Genomic DNA, 22,445 nt, shown 5'->3' with positions numbered 1-22,445 from the left:
CAGGGCCTCCATGTCCCTGTTCCACAATGCCACATACACCGAGTCTTACCCAGCAGGCCGAGTCAGACTGCCCCTGGGCGCCGTCCTGTATGTGGGTGTGTCCGTTGAGGAGATAGAGATAAAGCGTTTTGTGGTCGTTCTGGAGAACTGCTACGCCACCCACTCCGCCAACCCTGAGGACCTCATGAGATACTTCCTCATCCAGCGCAAGTATGTGTGTCTGTGTGTGAGTTTGTTTATCTATGTGTGTGTATGTGAGTCTGTCTAACCCCCCTCTCTCCCCTCACCTCCAGGTGTCCTACCGACCGTCGCCAGGTGGCGGTGAGTGAGAGCGGCTCGTCCCTCAAGGCTCGCTTCTCTGCGCTGCTGTTCCTGTTCCAGGGGGACTACCGGGACGTCTTCCTGCACTGCAGCCTCAGCCTATGTGACAAGGAGAGCTCCTCCTGCACTCCTGTGAGTCCTCAAACCCTCCTCCCTGGTCTCTCTGACTCTCTCTCTCTCGCTCTGGTCTATCTCTCTCTCTCTCTGACTCTCTTGATTCTCTGGTCTCTCTCTGGTCTCTCTGACTCTTGACTCTGTAGTCTCTCTGTCTCTCTCTCTCTAGTCTTTCTAACTCTGGTGTCTCTCAACAGGAATGTTCTGGAAGGAGACGCCGTGACGTCTCAGAATCTCTCCTCAAGCCCGTCACCATTGGCCCAATCAGCTGTGAGTATGAATCTCAGCCCCACTCACGACCTGTCAGTCACACAGGCAGTTTTGATGTGGTCATGGTGACTGTCTCCAAGGTGACACGTGTTTGTATCTGACCTCTGATCTCCAGGGGACCAGACTATGGAGTGAGCTGATGACATCACACCTCCTTCAGAACTGCTTCCTGGATCCAACGATCATGTGACCACCCTATCTTCTTGGATATAATCATCATCTTGTTTTTTTTCAATAGCTTTCATAATCATTTCATAAACTGGGTGACATATATTTCTTCGTATCAAGAAACCAAATCAATATATCGTTTGATTAACCTAAGATTGTGCTACTCTGACAACAAACTGATTTTCTCTGATTCATCCATCTTGTGCCCCATTTCCTAAACACAGTCCAATCAAAACTATGTTCAATTAAAGTGAAATATTACTTCTACAGTATACTTGCCAAGCTGATCTTTGACTTTCCAACTGATTAGCTTGTCAGGGAAATGTGTGTGTGTGTTTACAGTTCTCATTATCTCCACTAGATGGCAGTCTTATACTTCTGAGCATCAAGTCCAGCTGTTGTTTTAGATCAGTGGAACATATTTAAAAGAGGAATAAATAGTGTAGCCTACTTTTATTTTATATATATATTAAGAATATTGCTGTGTTTGTCACTGGTTAAGGGACTACGTGTAGCCTACAGATAATAGCTCCCTGTAAAACAGGAAAAATAATGAGACAGGCGATCAAGGCAGTGTGATTCTTCAGTTTAGCTCCCCTAATGAATTTAATAAACATTCTTTGTCTTTGTTGCTTTTGCCCCCCATACTGCATACACTGGCCTATCTAGTTTAACCAGCATTTGTCATGGTTATATGGATAGCATTAATAGCATTACACTCAATCAATCAATCAATCAATCATCTTTTATTGACAGACTCATGGTCCTATAAAAAACATACAAATACACATACAAACAACAACATTAAACCAGGCTAGGTCAAGCCTGGCTTATGTGTGTTGGCTGGCTTGTTTCTGTGCGGGACTGGTAGGACAGTAATGTCTGATAAATAAAGATGGGTCTTGTCGCCTGGACACATCAGTTCCAATGCTTCCAATGCTAATCCAGCACAATGAGAGCGGGATAGCCAGTTAGCACATGAGCTCACAACAACTAGCAGCAGGTTCCATAACATTAATGGTAGCGGTCAGTGGCTAAAGCAGTTACACTGATGATTCCTGTAATGTTAGGACATGTTGTGGTTGTGACCATCTTTGTAAAGAAGAGAGGCATGTGATGCACATGTATACAGTGGTGCATAGTCAGTTGTCTATTGTATAGACAAGGTGCAAGGTGTCACGTGTTCACTTGTTGGTCCAGGGGGTGGCATGTGTGCCATTGTTTAATTAGAGGGCCTATGTATAGTACAACCAGAGTACTATAAACGGACAGTCTTCTTCTGAGCTGCTGGTTGGCAGGGGGCTTCTTCTGAGCTACTCTTTGGCAGGGGGCAAGTGATGTCTTGAGCCTCATCATAACAGAAGTGAACATGTGACACCTTGTCTATACAATAGACCAGTGGTTCTCAAACGGTGTGCCGTGGCAGTAAAGTACAACGACAGAGTACCACAGCATTCGTATTGGATGAGCAAAAAACATGATACAATGCTGATAATTATCTACGGGACGGTCATGGCTTAATTACTTTATTGGGTTATAGCTTGAAACAGACAATTAATTTCCCTATTAGCAGTAAATTACAGAGACAAAGTACCACAATCTTAGGTTAATCAAAGGAAAATTTGATTCAATTTCTTGGGAAAAAGACAATTTTAACAATGTTCCCCAGTTTATAAGAATCATATAATGTATTTCATTCATTAAGCATTAGTATTGGATCAGAAAAAAGAATGATACAAATCTGATAATTATCTACTGAGCAGTCATCGCATAATTACTTCATTGGGTTGCTGCTTGAAACAGACAAGAGACAGGAGAAAGGTTGTGATAGTCACTACAGGGATGATCACATGATCGTTGGATCCAGGAAGCAGTTCTGGAAGAGGTGTGATGTCATCAGCTCACTCCTTAGTCTGGACCCCTGGAGGTCAGAGGTCAGATACAAACACGTGTCAACTTGAAGACCGTCACCATGATCACATCAAAACTACCTGTGTGACTGACAGGACATGAGGTGGGGCTGAGGTTCATACTCACAGCTGATTGGTCCAATGGTGACAGGCTTGAGGAGGAGGGATTCAGAGACGGAACGACGTCTCCTTCCAGAACATTTCTGTTGAGAGACACCAGAGTTAGAAAGACTAGAGAGAGACAGAGAGACTAAAGAGTCTGAAAGAGACCAGAGAGAGAGAGGCCAGAGTCAGAGATGAGAGAGACCAGAGAGAGACCAGAGAGAGTCAGAGACCAGAGAGAGAGAGGCCAGAGTCAGAGACCAGAAAGACCAGTGTCAGGGACCAGAGAGAGAGAGTCAGAGAGACCAGGGAGGAGGGTTTGAGGACTCACAGGAGTGCAGGAGGCTTTCTCCTTGTCACACAGGCTGAGGCTGCAGTGCAGGAAGACGTCCCGGTAGTCCCCCTGGAACAGGAACAGCAGCGCAGAGAAGCGAGCCTTGAGGGACGAGCCGTTCTCAGTCACCACCACCTGACGACGGTCGGTAGGACACCTAGGGTGAGGGGAGAGAGGGGGCTTAGACACACACGCACACTCACACACACACACACACACACATAGACACACATACTTGCGCTGGATGAGGAAGTATCTCATGAGGTCCTCAGGGTTGGCGGTGTGGGTGGCGTAGCAGTTCTCCATAACGACCACAAAGCGCTTTTTCTCTATCTCCTCAACGGACACACCCACATACAGGACGGCGCCCAGGGGCAGTCTGACTTGGCCTGCTGGGTAAGACTCGGTGTATCTGGCGTTGTGGAACAGGGACATGGAGGCCCTGGCTTTGGGACCAGCTCCAGACAGGCCACCTCTGATGCTGAGAAGATATGGAAGCAGGTTAGAGCTGCAACAAAGTTCATGCAGTGTGTGTGTGTGTGTGTGTGTGTGTGTGTGTCTGTGTGTGTGTGTCCACCAACACCAGGTATGGCCATCACACTATACCTGACGTAGGTGAACACAAACACACACACACTCACTGTAGAACTCGCTCCATATTGCCAGTTCCCCCCGCTCCTCCAGGTCTTCCAAAATGGTGTTCTGGTGTGGAGAGACCCTCTGGGACTGTATCAGTGTCAGCGGTACCCCTCGCTGTGTTGACCCCTGTGAGCGCTGCTTGGTTCTGAATGATAGCTGGGGCGCCACCAACTACAGGTGCTGTGGTATTCTTAGTAACTCACTGTGACGTCAGAAAGAAATGGAAGGGGTGGTATCGCCTGTTCCTGGAGGACACCAGTGTTCAGATACCAGAGAGGTGTGTGCAAAATCGTATGTGTGGGACCCACATGTGCAACAATGCAAAATCTGGGGACATTGGACTAGCGACAGTGTCGCGATACCAGACTTTGGAGATCTCCAAGCGCAGCGTTTAGAGACTGCGTCGTGAGTCTGGTCTAGCGGCTGCTGCACATTAAAATTGAATCCAATCCACATCAAAGCCTGTTCTGGAAACTACTACTGTAAGGAACCGGGGGAGTAGGGGAAGTTGGCGGTAGGGAGCGAGTTCTGCAGTGAGTGTTTGTGTATGTGTGTGTATGTGTGTGTGTCCACCTCGACAGGTATGGTGCGATGGCCACATCAAGGCTGGCGTCTGTCTCCAGAGGATAGAAGCAGGAGAAAGGGATGGTCAGGGGTTGAACCAATGACACGTTGCGGAGCGGGTAGACAAACAGACTGTTGGAGTAGATGGCATGGGTGCCACTGCTCCAGTGCCCACAGACTCCGCGTTGTTGCACCCCGTCGGCCAGCCTTGGATGAGGAGCAGTGAGCCACAGAGGAGCGTGGGTCCCACACATGTGCTTCGGCACACACGCCTCTGGCATCTTAACACTGGAGTGCCCCAGGAACATGCGATGCGATGATGATATTAATAACCCAATAATCATTGATTGATTGATTGATTGATTGGTTGGTTGGTTGATTGAATGGTTGAATGATTGATTGATTGAGTGATTGATTGATTGATTGATTGATTGATTGATTGATTGATTGATTGATTGATTGATTGATTGATTGATTGATTGATTGATTGATTGAATGGTTGGTTGATTGAGTGATTGGTTGATTGGTTGATTGATTCACTCATTCACACATTCATATATTCACACCTTCATCTATTCATTGATCAATATGTTAAGCTGCACATTGGTATCTGCAAGCAGGAAGTTACCCCACCTAAACTGTGATGACGTCATCTTAATGCGACCACCTCTAAGTCAGGGTTCCTGTCTGTATCTTGTAGCCGGTGCTCCTTTGAGACTGGTCAACGGCTACGCTGACAACGCCTGCTCTGGCAGAGTGGAGGTGTACCACCAGGGCCAGTGGGGGACGGTGTGTGACGACGCCTGGGATCTCCGGGACGCCCATGTGGTGTGTAGACAGCTGGGCTGTGGCAGAGCCCTGTCTGCCCCCACCAACGCCCTCTTCGGTCAGGGCAGTGGGCCCATCTGGTTGGACGAAGTCAGGTGCTCAGGCTCAGAGTCGTCCCTGACTGAGTGCAGCCACTGGGGCTTCGGCCTACACAACTGTGGGCATGGCGAAGACGCCGGGGTTGTCTGCGAGGGTGAGTTTGAACGGGTGAATGTTTATCCGCCGACGACTAAAGTTTTTGTTTTGTCAGAAAAAGATGTGAGGGATTGGTTTCAAATATGTGCCGAAATACAAAAATTCAGATTTATTCAATCATTCCTTAAATTATTCATTCATTATTTCAAAGTATTGAGACAAAATTAGGACACTGAACATGAAAAAGCTCTTTTGCGCAGAGAGAGTATACAGTCATGTTAATAACTGTAAATACAGCTGCTTTAACCCAGTGGTACCGTTAACCTGTCTCCCTTAGTCGGTCTGGTGAACTCCATCACCACACCCACTACTCCTCCCACCACTAGGGGGCCACCAAGCCCCACCTCCACACCCACCACCACTCCGGAGCCCACCAACTCCACAGCAGAGGAGGAGGAGGTGCATCTGGCTGGAGGGAACAGCTCCTGCTCCGGCAGAGTGGAGGTGTACCACCAGGGCCAGTGGGGGACGGTGTGTGACGACATATGGGGTCTGAGCCAGGCCCAGGTGGTGTGTAGACAGCTGGGCTGTGGCAGAGCCCTGTCCGCCCCCACCAACGCCCTCTTCGGTCAGGGCAGCGGACCCATCTGGCTGGACGACGTCAGGTGCTCAGGCTCAGAGTCGTCCCTGACAGAGTGCAGCCACCTGGGCTTCGGCTCACACGACTGTGTGCATGGCGAAGACGCCGGGGTCGTCTGCGAGGGTGAGTTTGAACGGGTGAATGTTTATCCGCCGACGACTAAAGTTTTTTGTTTTGTCAGAAAAAGATGTGAGGGATTGGTTTGAAATATGTGACGAAATACAAAAATTCAGATTCATTCAATCGTTCCTTAAATTATTCATTAATTTTTTCAGTTGTCATACATTTATTCACAGTCTAAAAATTCATATTTGGTCAGTATACTGGCTGTACTAGCTCAAACACGCACACACACAGTTCAAAAGTGACTGCTTACAGTATAGGGCCCAGGGATTGGTGCTACACCCCTGCAAGTCTTCAAACATTGGGTAGTCTACTTGAAATGCCCAGGTAAAAAAGCTTCACCTGTAAGTGTCAGTTACATCTGAAGTGAACCAACTTTGTGTTCATGACCCAGATGGGCCTATTCCAGTGCTGAATTGTTGGCGGGACTCCATGGAGGTTGGTCTCAGCTTGGCTCAGCTCAGCTCAGCTGGATTGGACCCCTTCTCTGCTCACCTGGTCGACCGTCGCTGCTCCCCCAACGTGAATCGTAACAGCACAATGTGGTACCAGGTGGAACGCACCGAGGGCACCTGCGGAAACACTCTGAGGGTGAGAAGACAGTTACCATTACCCTACAGTAGCCTAGTTACCTAGTTACCATGCTACATTCCTAACTAGCTGAATAACTATCTACCTACCTACCTACTGTGCCCAGTAATTATTATTATTATCTTATCCTGCTGACTCTGAGTTTATCTCTTCATCTTTCCAGACCAACGGCACCCATGCCATCTACTCCAACAGTCTCTTTGTCTACCCGCTCCGCAACGTGTCATTGGTTCAACCCCTGACCATCCCTTTCTCCTGCTTCTATCCTCTGGAGACAGACGCCAGCCTGGATGTGGCCATCGGACCATACCTGTCGAGGTGGACACACACACATACACACACATACACAAACACTCACTGCAGAACTTGCTCCCTACCGCCAACTTCCCCTACTCCCCCGTTTCCTTACAGTAGTAGTTTCCAGGATAGGCTTTGATGTGGATTGGATTCAATTTTAATGTGCAGCAGCCGCTAGACCAGACTCACGACGCAGTCTCTAAACGCTGCGCTTGGAGATCTCCAAAGTCTGGTATCGCGACACTGTCGCTAGTCCAATGTCCCCAGATTTTGCGTTGTTGCACCCCGTCAGCCAGCCCTGGATGAGGGGCAGTGAGCCACAGAGGAATGTGGGTCCCACACATGCGATTCTGTACACACCTCTCTGGTATCTGAACACTGGTGTCCTCCAGGAACAGGCGATACCATTTCTTTCTGACGTCTGTGTGAGTTACTAAGAATACCACAGCACCTGTAATTGGTGGCGCCCCAGCTATCATTCAGAACCAAGCAGCGCTCACAGGGGTCAACACAGCGAGGGGTACCGCTGACACTGATACAGTCCCAGAGGGTCTCTCCACACCAGAACACCAGGACCTGGAGGAGCGGGGGGAACTGGCAGTATGGAGCGAGTTCTACAGTGAGTGTGTGTGTGTTTGTGTTCACCTACGTCAGGTATAGTGTGATGGCCATACCTGGTGTTGGTGGACACACAGACACACACACACACACACACACACACACACACACACTGCATGAACTTTGTTGCGGCTCTTACCTGCTTCCATATCTTCTCAGCATCAGAGGTGGCCTGTCTGGAGCTGGTCCCAAAGCCAGGGTCTCCATGTCCCTGTTCCACAATGCCACATACACCGAGTCTTACCCAGCAGGCCGAGTCAGACTGCCCCTGGGCGCCGTCCTGTATGTGGGTGTGTCCGTTGAGGAGATAGAGATAAAGCGCTTTGTGGTCGTTCTGGAGAACTGCTACGCCACCCACTCCGCCAACCCTGAGGACCTCATGAGATACTTCCTCATCCAGCGCAAGTATGTGTGTCTGTGTGTGAGTTTGTTTATCTATGTGTGTGTATGTGAGTCTGTCTAACCCCCCTCTCTCCCCTCACCTCCAGGTGTCCTACCGACCGTCGCCAGGTGGCGGTGAGTGAGAGCGGCTCGTCCCTCAAGGCTCGCTTCTCTGCGCTGCTGTTCCTGTTCCAGGGGGACTACCGGGACGTCTTCCTGCACTGCAGCCTCAGCCTGTGTGACAAGGAGAGATCCTCCTGCACTCCTGTGAGTCCTCAAACCCTCCTCCCTGGTCTCTCTGACTCTCTCTCTCTCGCTCTGGTCTATCTCTCTCTCTCTCTGACTCTCTTGATTCTCTGGTCTCTCTCTGGTCTCTCTGACTCTTGACTCTGTAGTCTCTCTGTCTCTCTCTCTCTAGTCTTTCTAACTCTGGTGTCTCTCAACAGGAATGTTCTGGAAGGGGACGCCGTGACGTCTCAGAATCTCTCCTCAAGCCCGTCACCATTGGCCCAATCAGCTGTGAGTATGAATCTCAGCCCCACCTCACGACCTGTCAGTCACACAGGCAGTTTTGATGTGGTCATGGTGACTGTCTCTTAGGTGACACGTGTTTGTATCTGACCTCTGATCTCCAGGGGACCAGACTATGGAGTGAGCTGATGACATCACACCTCCTTCAGAACTGCTTCCTGGATCCAACGATCATGTGACCACCCTATCTTCTTGGATATAATCATCATCTTGTTTTTTTTCAATAGCTTTCATAATCATTTCATAAACTGGGTGACATATATTTCTTCGTATCAAGAAACCAAATCAATATATCGTTTGATTAACCTAAGATTGTGCTACTCTGACAACAAACTGATTTTCTCTGATTCATCCATCTTGTGCCCCATTTCCTAAACACAGTCCAATCAAAACTATGTTCAATTAAAGTGAAATATTACTTCTACAGTATACTTGCCAAGCTGATCTTTGACTTTCCAACTGATTAGCTTGTCAGGGAAATGTGTGTGTGTGTTTACAGTTCTCATTATCTCCACTAGATGGCAGTCTTATACTTCTGAGCATCAAGTCCAGCTGTTGTTTTAGATCAGTGGAACATATTTAAAAGTGGAATAAATAGTGTAGCCTACTTTTATTTTATATATATATTAAGAATATTGCTGTGTTTGTCACTGGTTAAGGGACTACGTGTAGCCTACAGATAATAGCTCCCTGTAAAACAGGAAAAATAATGAGACAGGCGATCAAGGCAGTGTGATTCTTCAGTTTAGCTCCCCTAATGAATTTAATAAACATTCTTTGTCTTTGTTGCTTTTGCCCCCCATACTGCATACACTGGCCTATCTAGTTTAACCAGCATTTGTCATGGTTATATGGATAGCATTAATAGCATTACACTCAATCAATCAATCATCTTTTATTGACAGACTCATGGTCCTATAAAAAACATACAAATACACATACAGACAACAACATTAAACCAGGCTAGGTCAAGCCTGGCTTATGTGTGTTGGCTGGCTTGTTTCTGTGCGGGACTGGTAGGACAGTAATGTCTGATAAATAAAGATGGGTCTTGTCACCTGGACACATCAGTTCCAATGCTTCCAATGCTAATCCAGCACAATGAGAGCGGGATAGCCAGTTAGCACATGAGCTCACAACAACTAGCAGCAGCTTCCATAACATTAATGGTAGCGGTCAGTGGCTAAAGCAGTTACACTGATGATTCCTGTAATGTTAGGACATGTTGTGGTTGTGACCATCTTTGTAAAGAAGAGAGGCATGTGATGCACATGTATACAGTGGTGCATAGTCAGTTGTCTATTGTATAGACAAGGTGCAAGGTGTCACGTGTTCACTTGTTGGTCCAGGGGGTGGCATGTGTGCCATTGTTTAATTAGAGGGCCTATGTATAGTACAACCAGAGTACTATAAACGGACAGTCTTCTTCTGAGCTGCTGGTTGGCAGGGGGCTTCTTCTGAGTTACTCTTTGGCAGGGGGCAAGTGATGTCTTGAGCCTCATCATAACAGAAGTGAACATGTGACACCTTGTCTATACAATAGACCAGTGGTTCTCAAACGGTGTGCCGTGGCAGTAAAGTACAACGACAGAGTACCACAGCATTCGTATTGGATGAGCAAAAAACATGATACAAAGCTGATAATTATCTACGGGACGGTCATGGCTTAATTACTTTATTGGGTTATAGCTTGAAACAGACAATTAATTTCCCTATTAGCAGTAAATTACAGAGACAAAGTACCACAATCTTAGGTTAATCAAAGGAAAATGTTATTCAATTTCTTGGGAAAAAGACAATACAATGTTCCCCAGTTTATAAGAATCATATAATGTATTTCATTCATTAAGCATTAGTATTGGATCAGAAAAAAGAATGATACAAATCTGATAATTATCTACTGAGCAGTCATGGCATAATTACTTCATTGGGTTGCTGCTTGAAACAGACAAGAGACAGGAGAAAGGTTGTGATAGTCACTACAGGGATGATCACATGATCGTTGGATCCAGGAAGCAGTTCTGGAAGAGGTGTGATGTCATCAGCTCACTCCTTAGTCTGGACCCCTGGAGGTCAGAGGTCAGATACAAACACGTGTCAACTTGAAGACCGTCACCATGATCACATCAAAACTACCTGTGTGACTGACAGGACATGAGGTGGGGCAGAGGTTCATACTCACAGCTGATTGGTCCAATGGTGACAGGCTTGAGGAGGAGGGATTCAGAGACGGAACGACGTCTCCTTCCAGAACATTTCTGTTGAGAGACACCAGAGTTAGAAAGACTAGAGAGAGACAGAGAGACTACAGAGTCTGAAAGAGACCAGAGAGAGAGAGGCCAGAGTCAGAGATGAGAGAGACCAGAGAGAGTCAGAGACCAGAGAGAGAGAGGCCAGAGTCAGAGATGAGAGAGACCAGAGAGAGTCAGAGACCAGAGAGAGAGAGGCCAGAGTCAGAGATGAGAGAGACCAGAGAGAGACCAGAGAGAGACCAGAGAGAGACCAGAGAGAGTCAGAGACCAGAGAGAGAGAGGCCAGAGTCAGAGACCAGAAAGACCAGAGTGTCAGGGACCAGAGAGAGAGAGTCAGAGAGACCAGGGAGGAGGGTTAGATGACTCACAGGAGTGCAGGAGGCTTTCTCCTTGTCACACAGGCTGAGGCTGCAGTGCAGGAAGACGTCCCGGTAGTCCCCCTGGAACAGGAACAGCAGCGCAGAGAAGCGAGCCTTGAGGGACGAGCCGCTCTCAGTCACCACCACCTGGCGACGGTCGGTAGGACACCTAGGGTGAGGGGAGAGAGGGGGCTTAGACACACACGCACACTCACACACACACACACACACACACACACACACACATAGACACACATACTTGCGCTGGATGAGGAAGTATCTCACGAGGTCCTCAGGGTTGGCGGTGTGGGTGGCGTAGCAGTTCTCCATAACGACCACAAAGCGCTTTTTCTCTATCTCCTCAACGGACACACCCACATACAGGACGGCGCCCAGGGGCAGTCTGACTCGGCCTGCTGGGTAAGACTCGGTGTATCTGGCATTGTGGAACAGGGACATGGAGGCCCTGGCTTTGGGACCAGCTGCAGACAGGCCACCTCTGATGCTGAGAAGATATGGAAGCAGGTTAGAGCCGCAACAAAGTTCATGCAGTGTGTCTGTGTGTGTGTGTGTGTGTGTGTGTGTGTGTGTGTGTCTGTGTGTGTGTGTGTGTCCACCAACACCAGGTCCATCACACTATCGCGTGGGTCCCACACATGTGCTTCGGCACACACGCCTCTGGCATCTTAACACTGGAGTGCCCCAGGAACATGCGATGCGATGATGATATTAATAACCCAATAATCATTGATTGATTGATTGATTGATTGGTTGGTTGATTGAATGGTTGAATGATTGATTGATTGGGTGATTGATTGATTGATTGATTGATTGATTGATTGATTGATTGATTGATTGATTGATTGATTAATTGGTTGCTTGAATGGTTGGTTGATTGATTGATTGGTTGATTGTTTGATTGATTCACTCATTCACACATTCATATATTCACACCTTCATCTATTCATTGATCAATATGTTAAGCTGCACATTGGTATCTGCAAGCAGGAAGTTACCCACCTAAACTGCGATGACGTCATCTTAATGCGACCACCTCTAAGCCGGGCTTCCTGTCTGTATCTTGTAGCCGGTGCTCCTCTGAGACTGGTCAACGGCTACGCTGACAACGCCTGCTCTGGCAGAGTGGAGGTGTACCACCAGGACCAGTGGGGGACGGTGTGTGACAACGCCTGGGATCTCCGGGACGCCCAGGTGGTGTGTAGACAGCTGGGCTGTGGCAGAGCCCTGTATTCCACCCCCAGCGCTTTCTTCGGTCAGGGCAGTGGGCCCATCTGGCTGGACGACGTCAGGTGCTCAGGCTCAGAGTCGTCCCTGACAGAGTGCAGCCACCTGGGCTTCGGCTCACACAACTGTTGGCATCTCAAAGACGCCGGGGTCGTCTGCGAGGGTGAGTTTGAACGGGTGAATGTTTATCCGCCGACGACTAAAGTTTTTTGTTTTGTCAGAAAAAGATGTGAGGGATTGGTTTCAAATATGTGCCGAAATACAAAAATTCAGATTTATTCAATCATTCCTTAAATTATTCATTCATTATTTCAGTTCTCATTCATTTATTCACAGTCTGAAAATGCATATATACATTAATTACCCAATAATCATTGATTGATTGATTGATTGATTGGTTGGTTGGTTGATTGGTTGAATGGTTGAATGGTTGAATGGTTGAATGATTGATTGATTGATTGATTGTGTGATTGATTGATTAATTGAGTGGTTTATTGGTTGGTTGGTTGATTGGTTGAATGATTGATTGATTGGGTTATTGATTGATTGATTGGTTGATTGATTGATTGATTGATTGATTGATTGATTGATTGATTGATTGATTGATTGATTGATTGATTGATTGATTGATTGATTGATTGATTGATTGATTAATTGGTTGATTGAATGGTTGGTTGATTGGTTGATTGGTTGATTGATTCACTCATTCACACATTCATATATTCACACCTTCATCTATTCATTGATCAATATGTTAAGCTGCACATTGGTATCTGCAAGCAGGAAGTTACCCCACCTAAACTGTGATGACGTCATCTTAATGCGACCACCTCTAAGTCGGGGCTCCTCTCTGTATCTTGTAGCCGGTGCTCCTCTGAGACTGAACGGCTACGCTGACAACGCCTGCTCTGGCAGAGTGGAGCTGTACCACCAGGGCCAGTGGGGGACGGTGTGTGACGACGCCTGGGATCTCCGGGACGCCCATGTGGTGTGTAGACAGCTGGGCTGTGGCGGAGCGCTGTCGGCTCCAAAACACGCCTGCTTCGGTCAGGGCAGTGGGCCCATCTGGCTGGACGACGTCAGTTGCTCAGGCTCAGAGTCGTCCCTGACAGAGTGCAGCCACCTGGGCTTCGGCTCACACAACTGTGGGCATCACGAAGACGCCGGGGTCGTCTGCGAGGGTGAGTTTGAACGGGTGAATGTTTATCCGCCGACGACTAAAGTTTTTTGTTTTGTCAGAAAAAGATGTGAGGGATTGGTTTCAAATATGTGCCGAAATACAAAAATTCAGATTTATTCAATCATTCCTTAAATTATTCATTCATTATTTCAGTTCTCATTCATTTATTCACAGTCTGAAAATGCATATATACATTAATTACCCAATAATCATTGATTGATTGATTGATTGGTTGATTGGTTGAATGGTTGAATGATTGATTGATTGTGTGATTGATTGATTAATTGAGTGGTTTATTGGTTGGTTGGTTGATTGGTTGAATGATTGATTGATTGGGTTATTGATTGATTGATTGATTGATTGATTGATTGATTGATTGATTGATTGATTGATTGATTGATTGATTGATTGATTGATTGATTGATTGATTGATTGATTGATTGATTGATTGAATGGTTGGTTGATTGATTGGTTGATTGGTTGATTGGTTGATTGATTCACTCATTCACAAATTCATATATTTACACCTTCATCTAGTCATTGATCAATATGTTAAGCTGCACATTGTGGTTTGCAAGCAGGAAGTTACCCCACCTAAACTGTGATGACGTCATCTTAATGCGACCACCTCTAAGTCGGGGCTCCTCTCTGTATCTTGTAGCCCGTGTTCCTCTGAGACTGGTCAACGGCTACGCTGACAGCTCCTGCTCTGGCAGAGTGGAGGTGTACCACCAGGGCCAGTGGGGGACGGTGTGTGACGACATATGGGGTCTGAGCCACGCCCAGGTGGTGTGTAGACAGCTGGGCTGTGGCAGAGCCCTGTCTGCCCCCACCAACGCCCTCTTCGGTCAGGGCAGTGGGCCCATCTGGCTGGACAATGTCAGTTGCTCAGGCTCAGAGTCGTCCCTGACAGAGTGCAGCCGCCGGGGCTTCGGCTCACACGACTGTGGGCATTACGAAGACGCCGGGGTCATCTGCGAGGGTGAGTTTGAACGGGTGAATGTTTATCCGCCGACGACTAAAGTTTTTGTTTTGTCAGAAAAAGATGTGAGGGATTGGTTTCAAATATGTGCCGAAATACAAAAATTCAGATTTATTCAATCATTCCTTAAATTATTCATTCATTTTTTCAGTTCTCATTCATTTATTCACAGTCTGAAAATGCATATATACATTAATTACCCAATAATCATTGATTGATTGATTGATTGGTTGGTTGGTTGATTGGTTGAATGGTTGAATGATTGATTGATTGTGTGATTGATTGATTAATTGAGTGGTTTATTGGTTGGTTGGTTGATTGGTTGAATGATTGATTGATTGGGTAAATATGGGTTAATTTTACAAGTATTGAGACAAAATTAGGACACTGAACATGAAAAAGCTCTTTTGCGCAGAGAGAGTATACAGTCATGTTAATAACTGTAAATACAGCTGCTTTAACCCAGTGGTACCGTTAACCTGTCTCCCTTAGTCGGTCTGGTGAACTCCATCACCACACCCACTACTCCTCCCACCACTAGGGGGCCACCAAGCCCCACCTCCACACCCACCACCACTCCGGAGCCCACCAACTCCACAGCAGAGGAGGAGGAGGTGCGTCTGGCTGGAGGGAACAGCTCCTGCTCCGGCAGAGTGGAGGTGTACCACCAGGGCCAGTGGGGGACGGTGTGTGACGACATATGGGGTCTGAGCCACGCCCAGGTGGTGTGTAGACAGCTGGGCTGTGGCAGAGCCCTGTCTGCCCCCACCAACGCCCTCTTCGGTCAGGGCAGTGGGCCCATCTGGCTGGACGACGTCAGGTGCTCAGGCTCAGAGTCGTCCCTGACAGAGTGCAGCCACCTGGGCTTCGGCTCACACGACTGTGTGCATGGCGAAGACGCCGGGGTCGTCTGCGAGGGTGAGTTTGAACGGGTGAATGTTTATCCGACCGACGACTAAAGTTTTTTGTTTTAGCAGAAAAAGATGTGAGGGATTGGTTTGAAATATGTGACGAAATACAAAAATTCAGATTCATTCAATCGTTCCTTAAATTATTCATTCATTTTTTCAGTTGTCATACATTTATTCACAGTCTAAAAATTCATATATATATTAATTACCCAATAATCATTGATTGATTGATTGATTGGTTGGTTGGTTGATTGGTTGAATGGTTGAATGATTGATTGATTGATTGTGTGATTGATTGATTAATTGAGTGGTTTATTGGTTGGTTGGTTGATTGGTTGAATGATTGATTGATTGGGTGATTGATTGATTGATTGATTGATTGATTGATTGATTGATTGATTGATTGGTTGATTAATTGGTTGATTGAATGGTCGGTTGATTGATTGATTGGTTGATTGTTTGATTGATTCACTCATTCACACATTCATATATTCACACCTTCATCTATTCATTGATCAATATGTTAAGCTGCACATTGGTATCTGCAAGCAGGAAGTTACCCCACCTAAACTGTGATGACGTCATCTTAATGCGACCACCTCTAAGTCGGGGCTCCTCTCTGTATCTTGTAGCCGGTGCTCCTCTGAGACTGGTCAACGGCTACGCCGACAACGCCTGCTCTGGCAGAGTGGAGCTGTACCACCAGGACCAGTGGGGGACGGTGTGTGACGACGCCTGGGATCTCCGGGACGCCCAGGTGGTGTGTAGACAGCTGGGCTGTGGCGGAGCGCTGTCGGCTCCAAACAACGCCCGCTTCGGCCACGGCAGCGGACCCATCTGGTTGGACGACGTCTCGTGTTCAGGTACAGAGTCGTCTCTGACAGACTGCAGGCACCGTGGGTTCGAGATTCACAACTGTTACCATGGTGAAGACGCTGGCGTCGTCTGTGAGGGTAAATATGGATTCGTTTCACAAGTATTGAGACAAAATTAGGACACTGAACATGAAGAAGCTCTCGTGGTTAGCGCAGAGAGAGTATACAGTCATGTTAATAACTGTACATACAGCTGCTTTAACCCAGTGGTACCGTTAACCTGTCTCCCCTAGTCGGTCTGGGGAACTCCACCACCACACCCACTACTCCTCCCACCACTAGGGGGCCACCAAGCCCCACCACCACACCCACTACTCCTCCCACCACTAGGGGGCCACCAAGCCCCACCACCACTCCGGAGCCCACCGACTCCACAGCAGAGGAGGAGGAGGTGCATCTGGCTGGAGGGGACAGCTCCTGCTCCGGCAGAGTGGAGGTGTACCACCAGGGCCAGTGGGGGACGGTGTGTGACGACATATGGGGTCTGAGCCAGGCCCAGGTGGTGTGTAGACAGCTGCGCTGTGGCAGAGCCCTGTCTGCCCCCACCAACGCCGTCTTCGGTCAGGGCAGTGGGCCCATCTGGCTGGACGACGTCAGGTGCTCAGGCTCAGAGTCGTCCCTGACAGAGTGCAGCCACCTGGGCTTCGGCTCACACAACTGTGTGCATTACGAAGACGCCGGGGTCGTCTGCGAGGGTGAGTTTGAACGGGTGAATGTTTATCCGACCGACGACTAAAGTTTTTTGTTTCGGCAGAAAAAGATGTGAGGGATTGGTTTCAAATATGTGCCGAAATACAAAAATTCAGATTTATTCAATCATTCCTTAAATTATTCATTCATTATTTCAGTTCTCATTCATTTATTCACAGTCTGAAAATGCATATATACATTAATTACCCAATAATCATTGATTGATTGATTGATTGGTTGGTTGGTTGATTGGTTGAATGGTTGAATGATTGATTGATTGTGTGATTGATTGATTAATTATTGATTAACAATAGAGTTATTTTTCTTGTTGGTCATGTTATATTGGTCATCCTGAGTGAATGGGCACAATGCCACTGATTTAATAACAGAAATAAATATGTATTTCAGGTTTCAGCTTTCCTTATAATACAGGTAATAATTATACAATAAACATGATTTGGAGCATAACATGAGCAGAACAAATAATACATCTTTGTGATGTGGACAGTTTTCCTGTCTTTGACCTGTGCACAAATGATGCTAATGTTCCACCACTTGGATTGTCATGGACGTTTGGCATTTTCAATGGGAAGGTTTCATGAGCTGAATACAATTTATGTTGCAATTAGTCCTGGGTTGGGTGAAATTTTACACTCGTTTGAGATTGCCTAGCCTGTCAGAAATCTCAGGTTCTTTCCCCTGACCGATGATTTTATGCCATCAGTTTGTTTATGATGTGTCATGCCTTGTTGAATGTCGACCACATGCTGCAGTGCCCAGCTTTCACCTCTAGGTGGCACACTTGTTACTGCATCGGTCAATGGTGATGCTTACTGTACCACACACCATCACAACTTTCTTATACAGTACATTGTGTGTACTAGGGTCAATTTACTTTTAATTCTGATTCTGAACATAACAATTCAACAATTCAATGATATTAAAGGGTCTAAAGGAGGTTGAGCACTTCAAATACCTGAGCTCTTGGGTCAACTCAATGGAACAGGAAGTTAGGGTTTGGGGCTGGTGGAGGTAGGACCCAGAATGCACACGGCAGGCAGCGTAGGTTCAAAAGAATAAGGATTTAATTCCAAGGAGGATAAAAATAAACAGAGGAACACAGGGGAAACACGCACTAACATTAACATTAACAATAACAAAGGAAACAGGAGGGCATATATACTCAGAACAAACAAGGAACAACATACAGGTGAGCAACAAGACAAAACAAACACAGGTGCAGACAATCACCCAGACAAGGACATGGAGGGATTCCAACAAGACACCAACACAAGGACAGAGGAACAAGGACACAAGGGAAGGGAACAGGGAACGAGGCTGGGACAGGGAAAGGGACTGGGCAGAAAACTAGAGGGGGGAAACTAGAGGGCCAGGAGAGGAGGGACTGGAGTGACGTGAGACTAGTGAGGGGACAGGTGTCTAGAGCTGGGAGGACACAAAACCAACATAGAAGACAAGACAACGAACACAAGACCAAATACACAAGGAGGCAGAACAAAACCAGGTGACAAAGTGACCAAAGTGTACAAGAGTCTCTAGGGGTAGTGCAGGGGCAGTCACTGGGAGAGGAGGTGCTCAGGGTCCAGGAAAGTCCAGGGGGCACAGGAGCTCAGGGTAAGGAATCCAGGCCGGGAACAGGGGGTGAGCAGGGCAAACCAGGGCCCCGGGGCAGGGGCGAGGGTCTGGACCGGGAGCAGGGGGTGGGCAGGGCGAACCAGGGGTCCGGGGCAGGGGCGAGGGTCTAGACCGGGAGCAAGCAGAGTGAACCAGGTGTCCAGGGCGAATCAGGGGTCCGGGGAAGGGACGAGGGTCCAGACTGGGAGCAGGGGGTGAGCCGGGGCGGACCCGGCCCGAACCATAACACAGGACCTCAAAGTGAGGAAGAATTCACATCTGGAACAATACGGACCAGACCGTTGGTTTTTATTGAGGAGGATGGGAAGTTCATTGATTTTTTCCACTTTATTTAAACAGGATATAACTAATAGAGATTAATAAGAAGACACTTAGACTGGGATTTGAACCCTGGTCTCTAAGGGCAGGTGCATGTGTTAGAGAACCTGTGGCACCCTAACCTGTCTTTTTACAAAGACGCCCTGTGAAAACAGTACGGCAATAACCCAGATGCAATATTGGCTCAGTCCATATCCGCAAAGATATCTCCAAACACGTTTCAAAACACACGGCAGAACATTAACTGTTTCAAAACAACATAATCAGTAAAGCACTCACATTACAGTCAGAGGGTCAGCTCTAAGTGGGAATGCGGAAAACCGACCCCCCCCCCCCCACACACACACACACACACACACACACACTTCCCACACACACAGACAAACACACTCACAATGGAAGCGTGGTGCCTTGCGTCTGACGGCAATGGAATCAAGGGTTAATGTTGCTGTTATAAAAATGTAATGAATTGGTATGGCGGTATAGCTCAGGAGGTAAAGCGGGTCGTTCAGTGATCGTAGGGTCGGTGGTTCGAATCCCAGCTTCTCCTGACTACCTGTCAAAGTGTCCTTGGGCAAGACGCTGAAACCCAAAATTGCTCCCAATGAGCAGGCAAGCGCCTTGCATGGCAGCTGCCGCCATTGGTGTGTGTATGGCGCTCCGGGCCAGTGTAACAACTGGATGGGGAGCGCGTTACAAATGCAGTACCTATACCTATACTACTGTAAAAGAAGCCATTCTATTTCTAGTTGTCCCTAATGTTACTGGTCTGATGGTGTCTAACAAAGTTACTACTGAAACAGTGGCTTGAAAACCGTGCAGCTGTGTAGATGGGTCCGACACTGGTGCTGTAGCAGATAATGAGCGCCATACAATGGCGGATGTACTGTAGAACTCGACGCTGGTACCGAACCTGCACAAAAAAGTGTCTACAGAGCAATCACTTTGAAGTTCAATGGATCACCTTTACTGGAAGACAAGCTCTCATATACTGTATCAAAGTAGTCAAGTCAAGTATACAACACTTGACTTAATTATGTTTGCGAAAGAGTCCACACAATGTGTACATGTAAAACATAAGAACCACTAAAACTATTGGCTTAAGGCAGGGACTGCTTGAGGTTTTCCATTGAACCAATGAGGACCCAGATGTACTAGTCTGGGTTGAAGATCCTCATCGCAATTTGTCAGTTTCCTTCTTCCTTGATTGATTGATTATTAAGTAATACCAGAACAATAGCATCAGTGTTCCTTCGTCAACAGTTACGGCAAGTCACATGACGTGTTTGTCTGGACACCTGTGTATAAATATCTCAAACTCACCGGTGGTGGTCAGAACACACAGAGGACAGGTAAGTGCTGAACTAGTGCTGGAGATTATTTACCTTTACACCCTGGTCTGGAGTCAGTTGTTACATTTCTGTTCTTGATGGTTGTTATGTTGGGGCTTGAGAACTGTGAGATTCTAGATCAGATCTGTAGTTGATGACTGAGTGGCTCTAAAGTCAGTGTAGGCTTGAACCAGGTCTGCAAATAATAATAATAATAATAATCATAATCATAATAATAAAATGGTAATACTTGGGATGCACTTCTTTTAAATGTCCCTTGCATGCATGTGGAGCCTGTACTTCTAGGCAGGGGTGAAAATTAATTTTTTGGCTCATGGTGAGTCACCTGCCAAGGGGACTGTAGATGAAAAAATGTACCGGCCAAGTATTTTTTTTTTTCAGATAGCCTTTTTTTTCAGATATTCCTAAATCTAGTCGCCAATTGGAAATTTTTACCTGCATTTGGCCGGTGGCAGGTGTTAATTTTCAGCCCTGCTTCTAGGGCTAAATGTGTAGTAGTATAGCTACAAAGTGTTTAGTAAAACCATAATCATGCTCACCTACTTCACATTTAGGTAATACATACAGTAGGCTGACTTGAATATAAACAATGTAACAGATACACAAACATTTTCTCAAAATTTCCTCTAGGGTTTGTGATTTCTGATATACTGTATGTGGCGCACAATGATGACATCAGGGGTTCTGCTGTTGCTCCTGTACATACAAGCCGTCACTGGATACGACACAGGTAGGCTGTGTGATCAGTTATCTTTGTCATTTTAGGTAGCGCTACGCTCTTAGAAAAAAGTATAAGATGAGTATAAGATGCCCCTGCCTATTTTTCCTAAGAGTGTACTGAACAATGTACTCACCAATAGTTACTGTTTTATGATGTACCCATTATAAAAAATAACTAATCCAAGGGTTCCTTCTCTCTTTGGTCCCAGAACCTAGCCCTGGAACTATGTTGTTACAATATTAGTAGATATTAATTAATTAATAAATCATTAATCATTAATTTAGATCGGTAATTAAACATCAACCGAACTACGTGTGCGTAAACACGGTTTTAACGCACGTCTGCTGGCCAATCAGAAAAGAGTATTAACCCAGGCCATGGTATAATGAGTTATTAATGAATTGTTAAACATTCTTTAAGCTGCACATTGGTATCTGCAAGCAGGAAGTTACCCACCTAAACTGCGATGACGTCATCTTAATGCGACCACCTCTAAGTCGGGGCTCCTCTCTGTATCTTGTAGCCGGTGCTCCTCTGAGACTGGTCAACGGCAACGCTGACAACGCCTGCTCTGGCAGAGTGGAGCTGTACCACCAGGGCCAGTGGGGGACGGTGTGTGACGACTTATGGGATCTCCGGGACGCCCAGGTGGTGTGTAGACAGCTGGGCTGTGGCAGAGCCCTGTCTGCCCCCACCAACGCCCTCTTCGGCCAGGGCAGTGGGCCCATCTGGCTGGACGACGTCAGGTGCTCAGGCTCAGAGTCGTCCCTGACAGAGTGCAGCCACCTGGGCTTCGGCTCACACAACTGTGGGCATCACGAAGACGCCGGGGTCGTCTGCGAGGGTGAGTTTGAACGGTCGAATGTTTATCCGACCGACGACTAAAGTTTTTTGTTTTAGCAGAAAAAGATGTGAGGGATTGGTTTGAAATATGTGACGAAATACCAAAATTCAGATTCATTCAATCGTTCCTTAAATTATTCATTCATTTTTTCAGTTGTCATACATTTATTCACAGTCTAAAAATTCATATATATATTAATTACCCAATAATCATTGATTGATTGATTGATTGGTTGGTTGGTTGATTGGTTGAATGGTTGAATGGTTGAATGATTGATTGATTGATTGTGTGATTGATTGATTAATTGAGTGGTTTATTGGTTGGTTGGTTGATTGGTTGAATGATTGATTGATTGGGTGATTGATTGATTGATTGATTGATTGATTGATTGGTTGATTAATTGGTTGATTGAATGGTCGGTTGATTGATTGATTGGTTGATTGTTTGATTGATTCACTCATTCACACATTCATATATTCACACCTTCATCTATT

At 46.7% G+C, this 22,445-nt stretch overlaps 1 protein-coding gene across 1 annotated transcript in view; it reads left to right on the top strand.

The window, feature by feature from the left end:
• Positions 1 to 5,079: 5,079 nt before the first annotated feature.
• The window catches only part of LOC311327217 (scavenger receptor cysteine-rich domain-containing protein DMBT1-like), a gene marked incomplete at both ends in the record, with an annotated part of 33,785 nt that continues 16,419 nt past the window's right edge, over positions 5,080 to 22,445 (top strand). The window contains 14 exons of the mRNA XM_084460252.1: positions 5,080 to 5,443; positions 5,723 to 6,148; positions 6,543 to 6,739; positions 6,903 to 7,057; positions 7,814 to 8,059; positions 8,143 to 8,302; positions 11,220 to 11,337; positions 12,265 to 12,585; positions 13,286 to 13,603; positions 14,264 to 14,584; positions 15,077 to 15,502; positions 16,128 to 16,448; positions 16,604 to 17,065; positions 21,631 to 21,951. Coding sequence (XP_084316378.1) covers positions 5,080 to 5,443; positions 5,723 to 6,148; positions 6,543 to 6,739; positions 6,903 to 7,057; positions 7,814 to 8,059; positions 8,143 to 8,302; positions 11,220 to 11,337; positions 12,265 to 12,585; positions 13,286 to 13,603; positions 14,264 to 14,584; positions 15,077 to 15,502; positions 16,128 to 16,448; positions 16,604 to 17,065; positions 21,631 to 21,951 — 4,156 coding nt within the window. The remainder of the gene's footprint in view (positions 5,444 to 5,722; positions 6,149 to 6,542; positions 6,740 to 6,902; positions 7,058 to 7,813; positions 8,060 to 8,142; positions 8,303 to 11,219; positions 11,338 to 12,264; positions 12,586 to 13,285; positions 13,604 to 14,263; positions 14,585 to 15,076; positions 15,503 to 16,127; positions 16,449 to 16,603; positions 17,066 to 21,630; positions 21,952 to 22,445) is intronic.

The sequence above is a fragment of the Borostomias antarcticus genome, assembly GCF_949987555.1.
Source record: "Borostomias antarcticus genome assembly, chromosome: 31".
Lineage (NCBI taxonomy): Eukaryota > Metazoa > Chordata > Actinopteri > Stomiiformes > Stomiidae > Borostomias > Borostomias antarcticus.
This window is presented reverse-complemented; position numbering and strand designations above follow the sequence as displayed.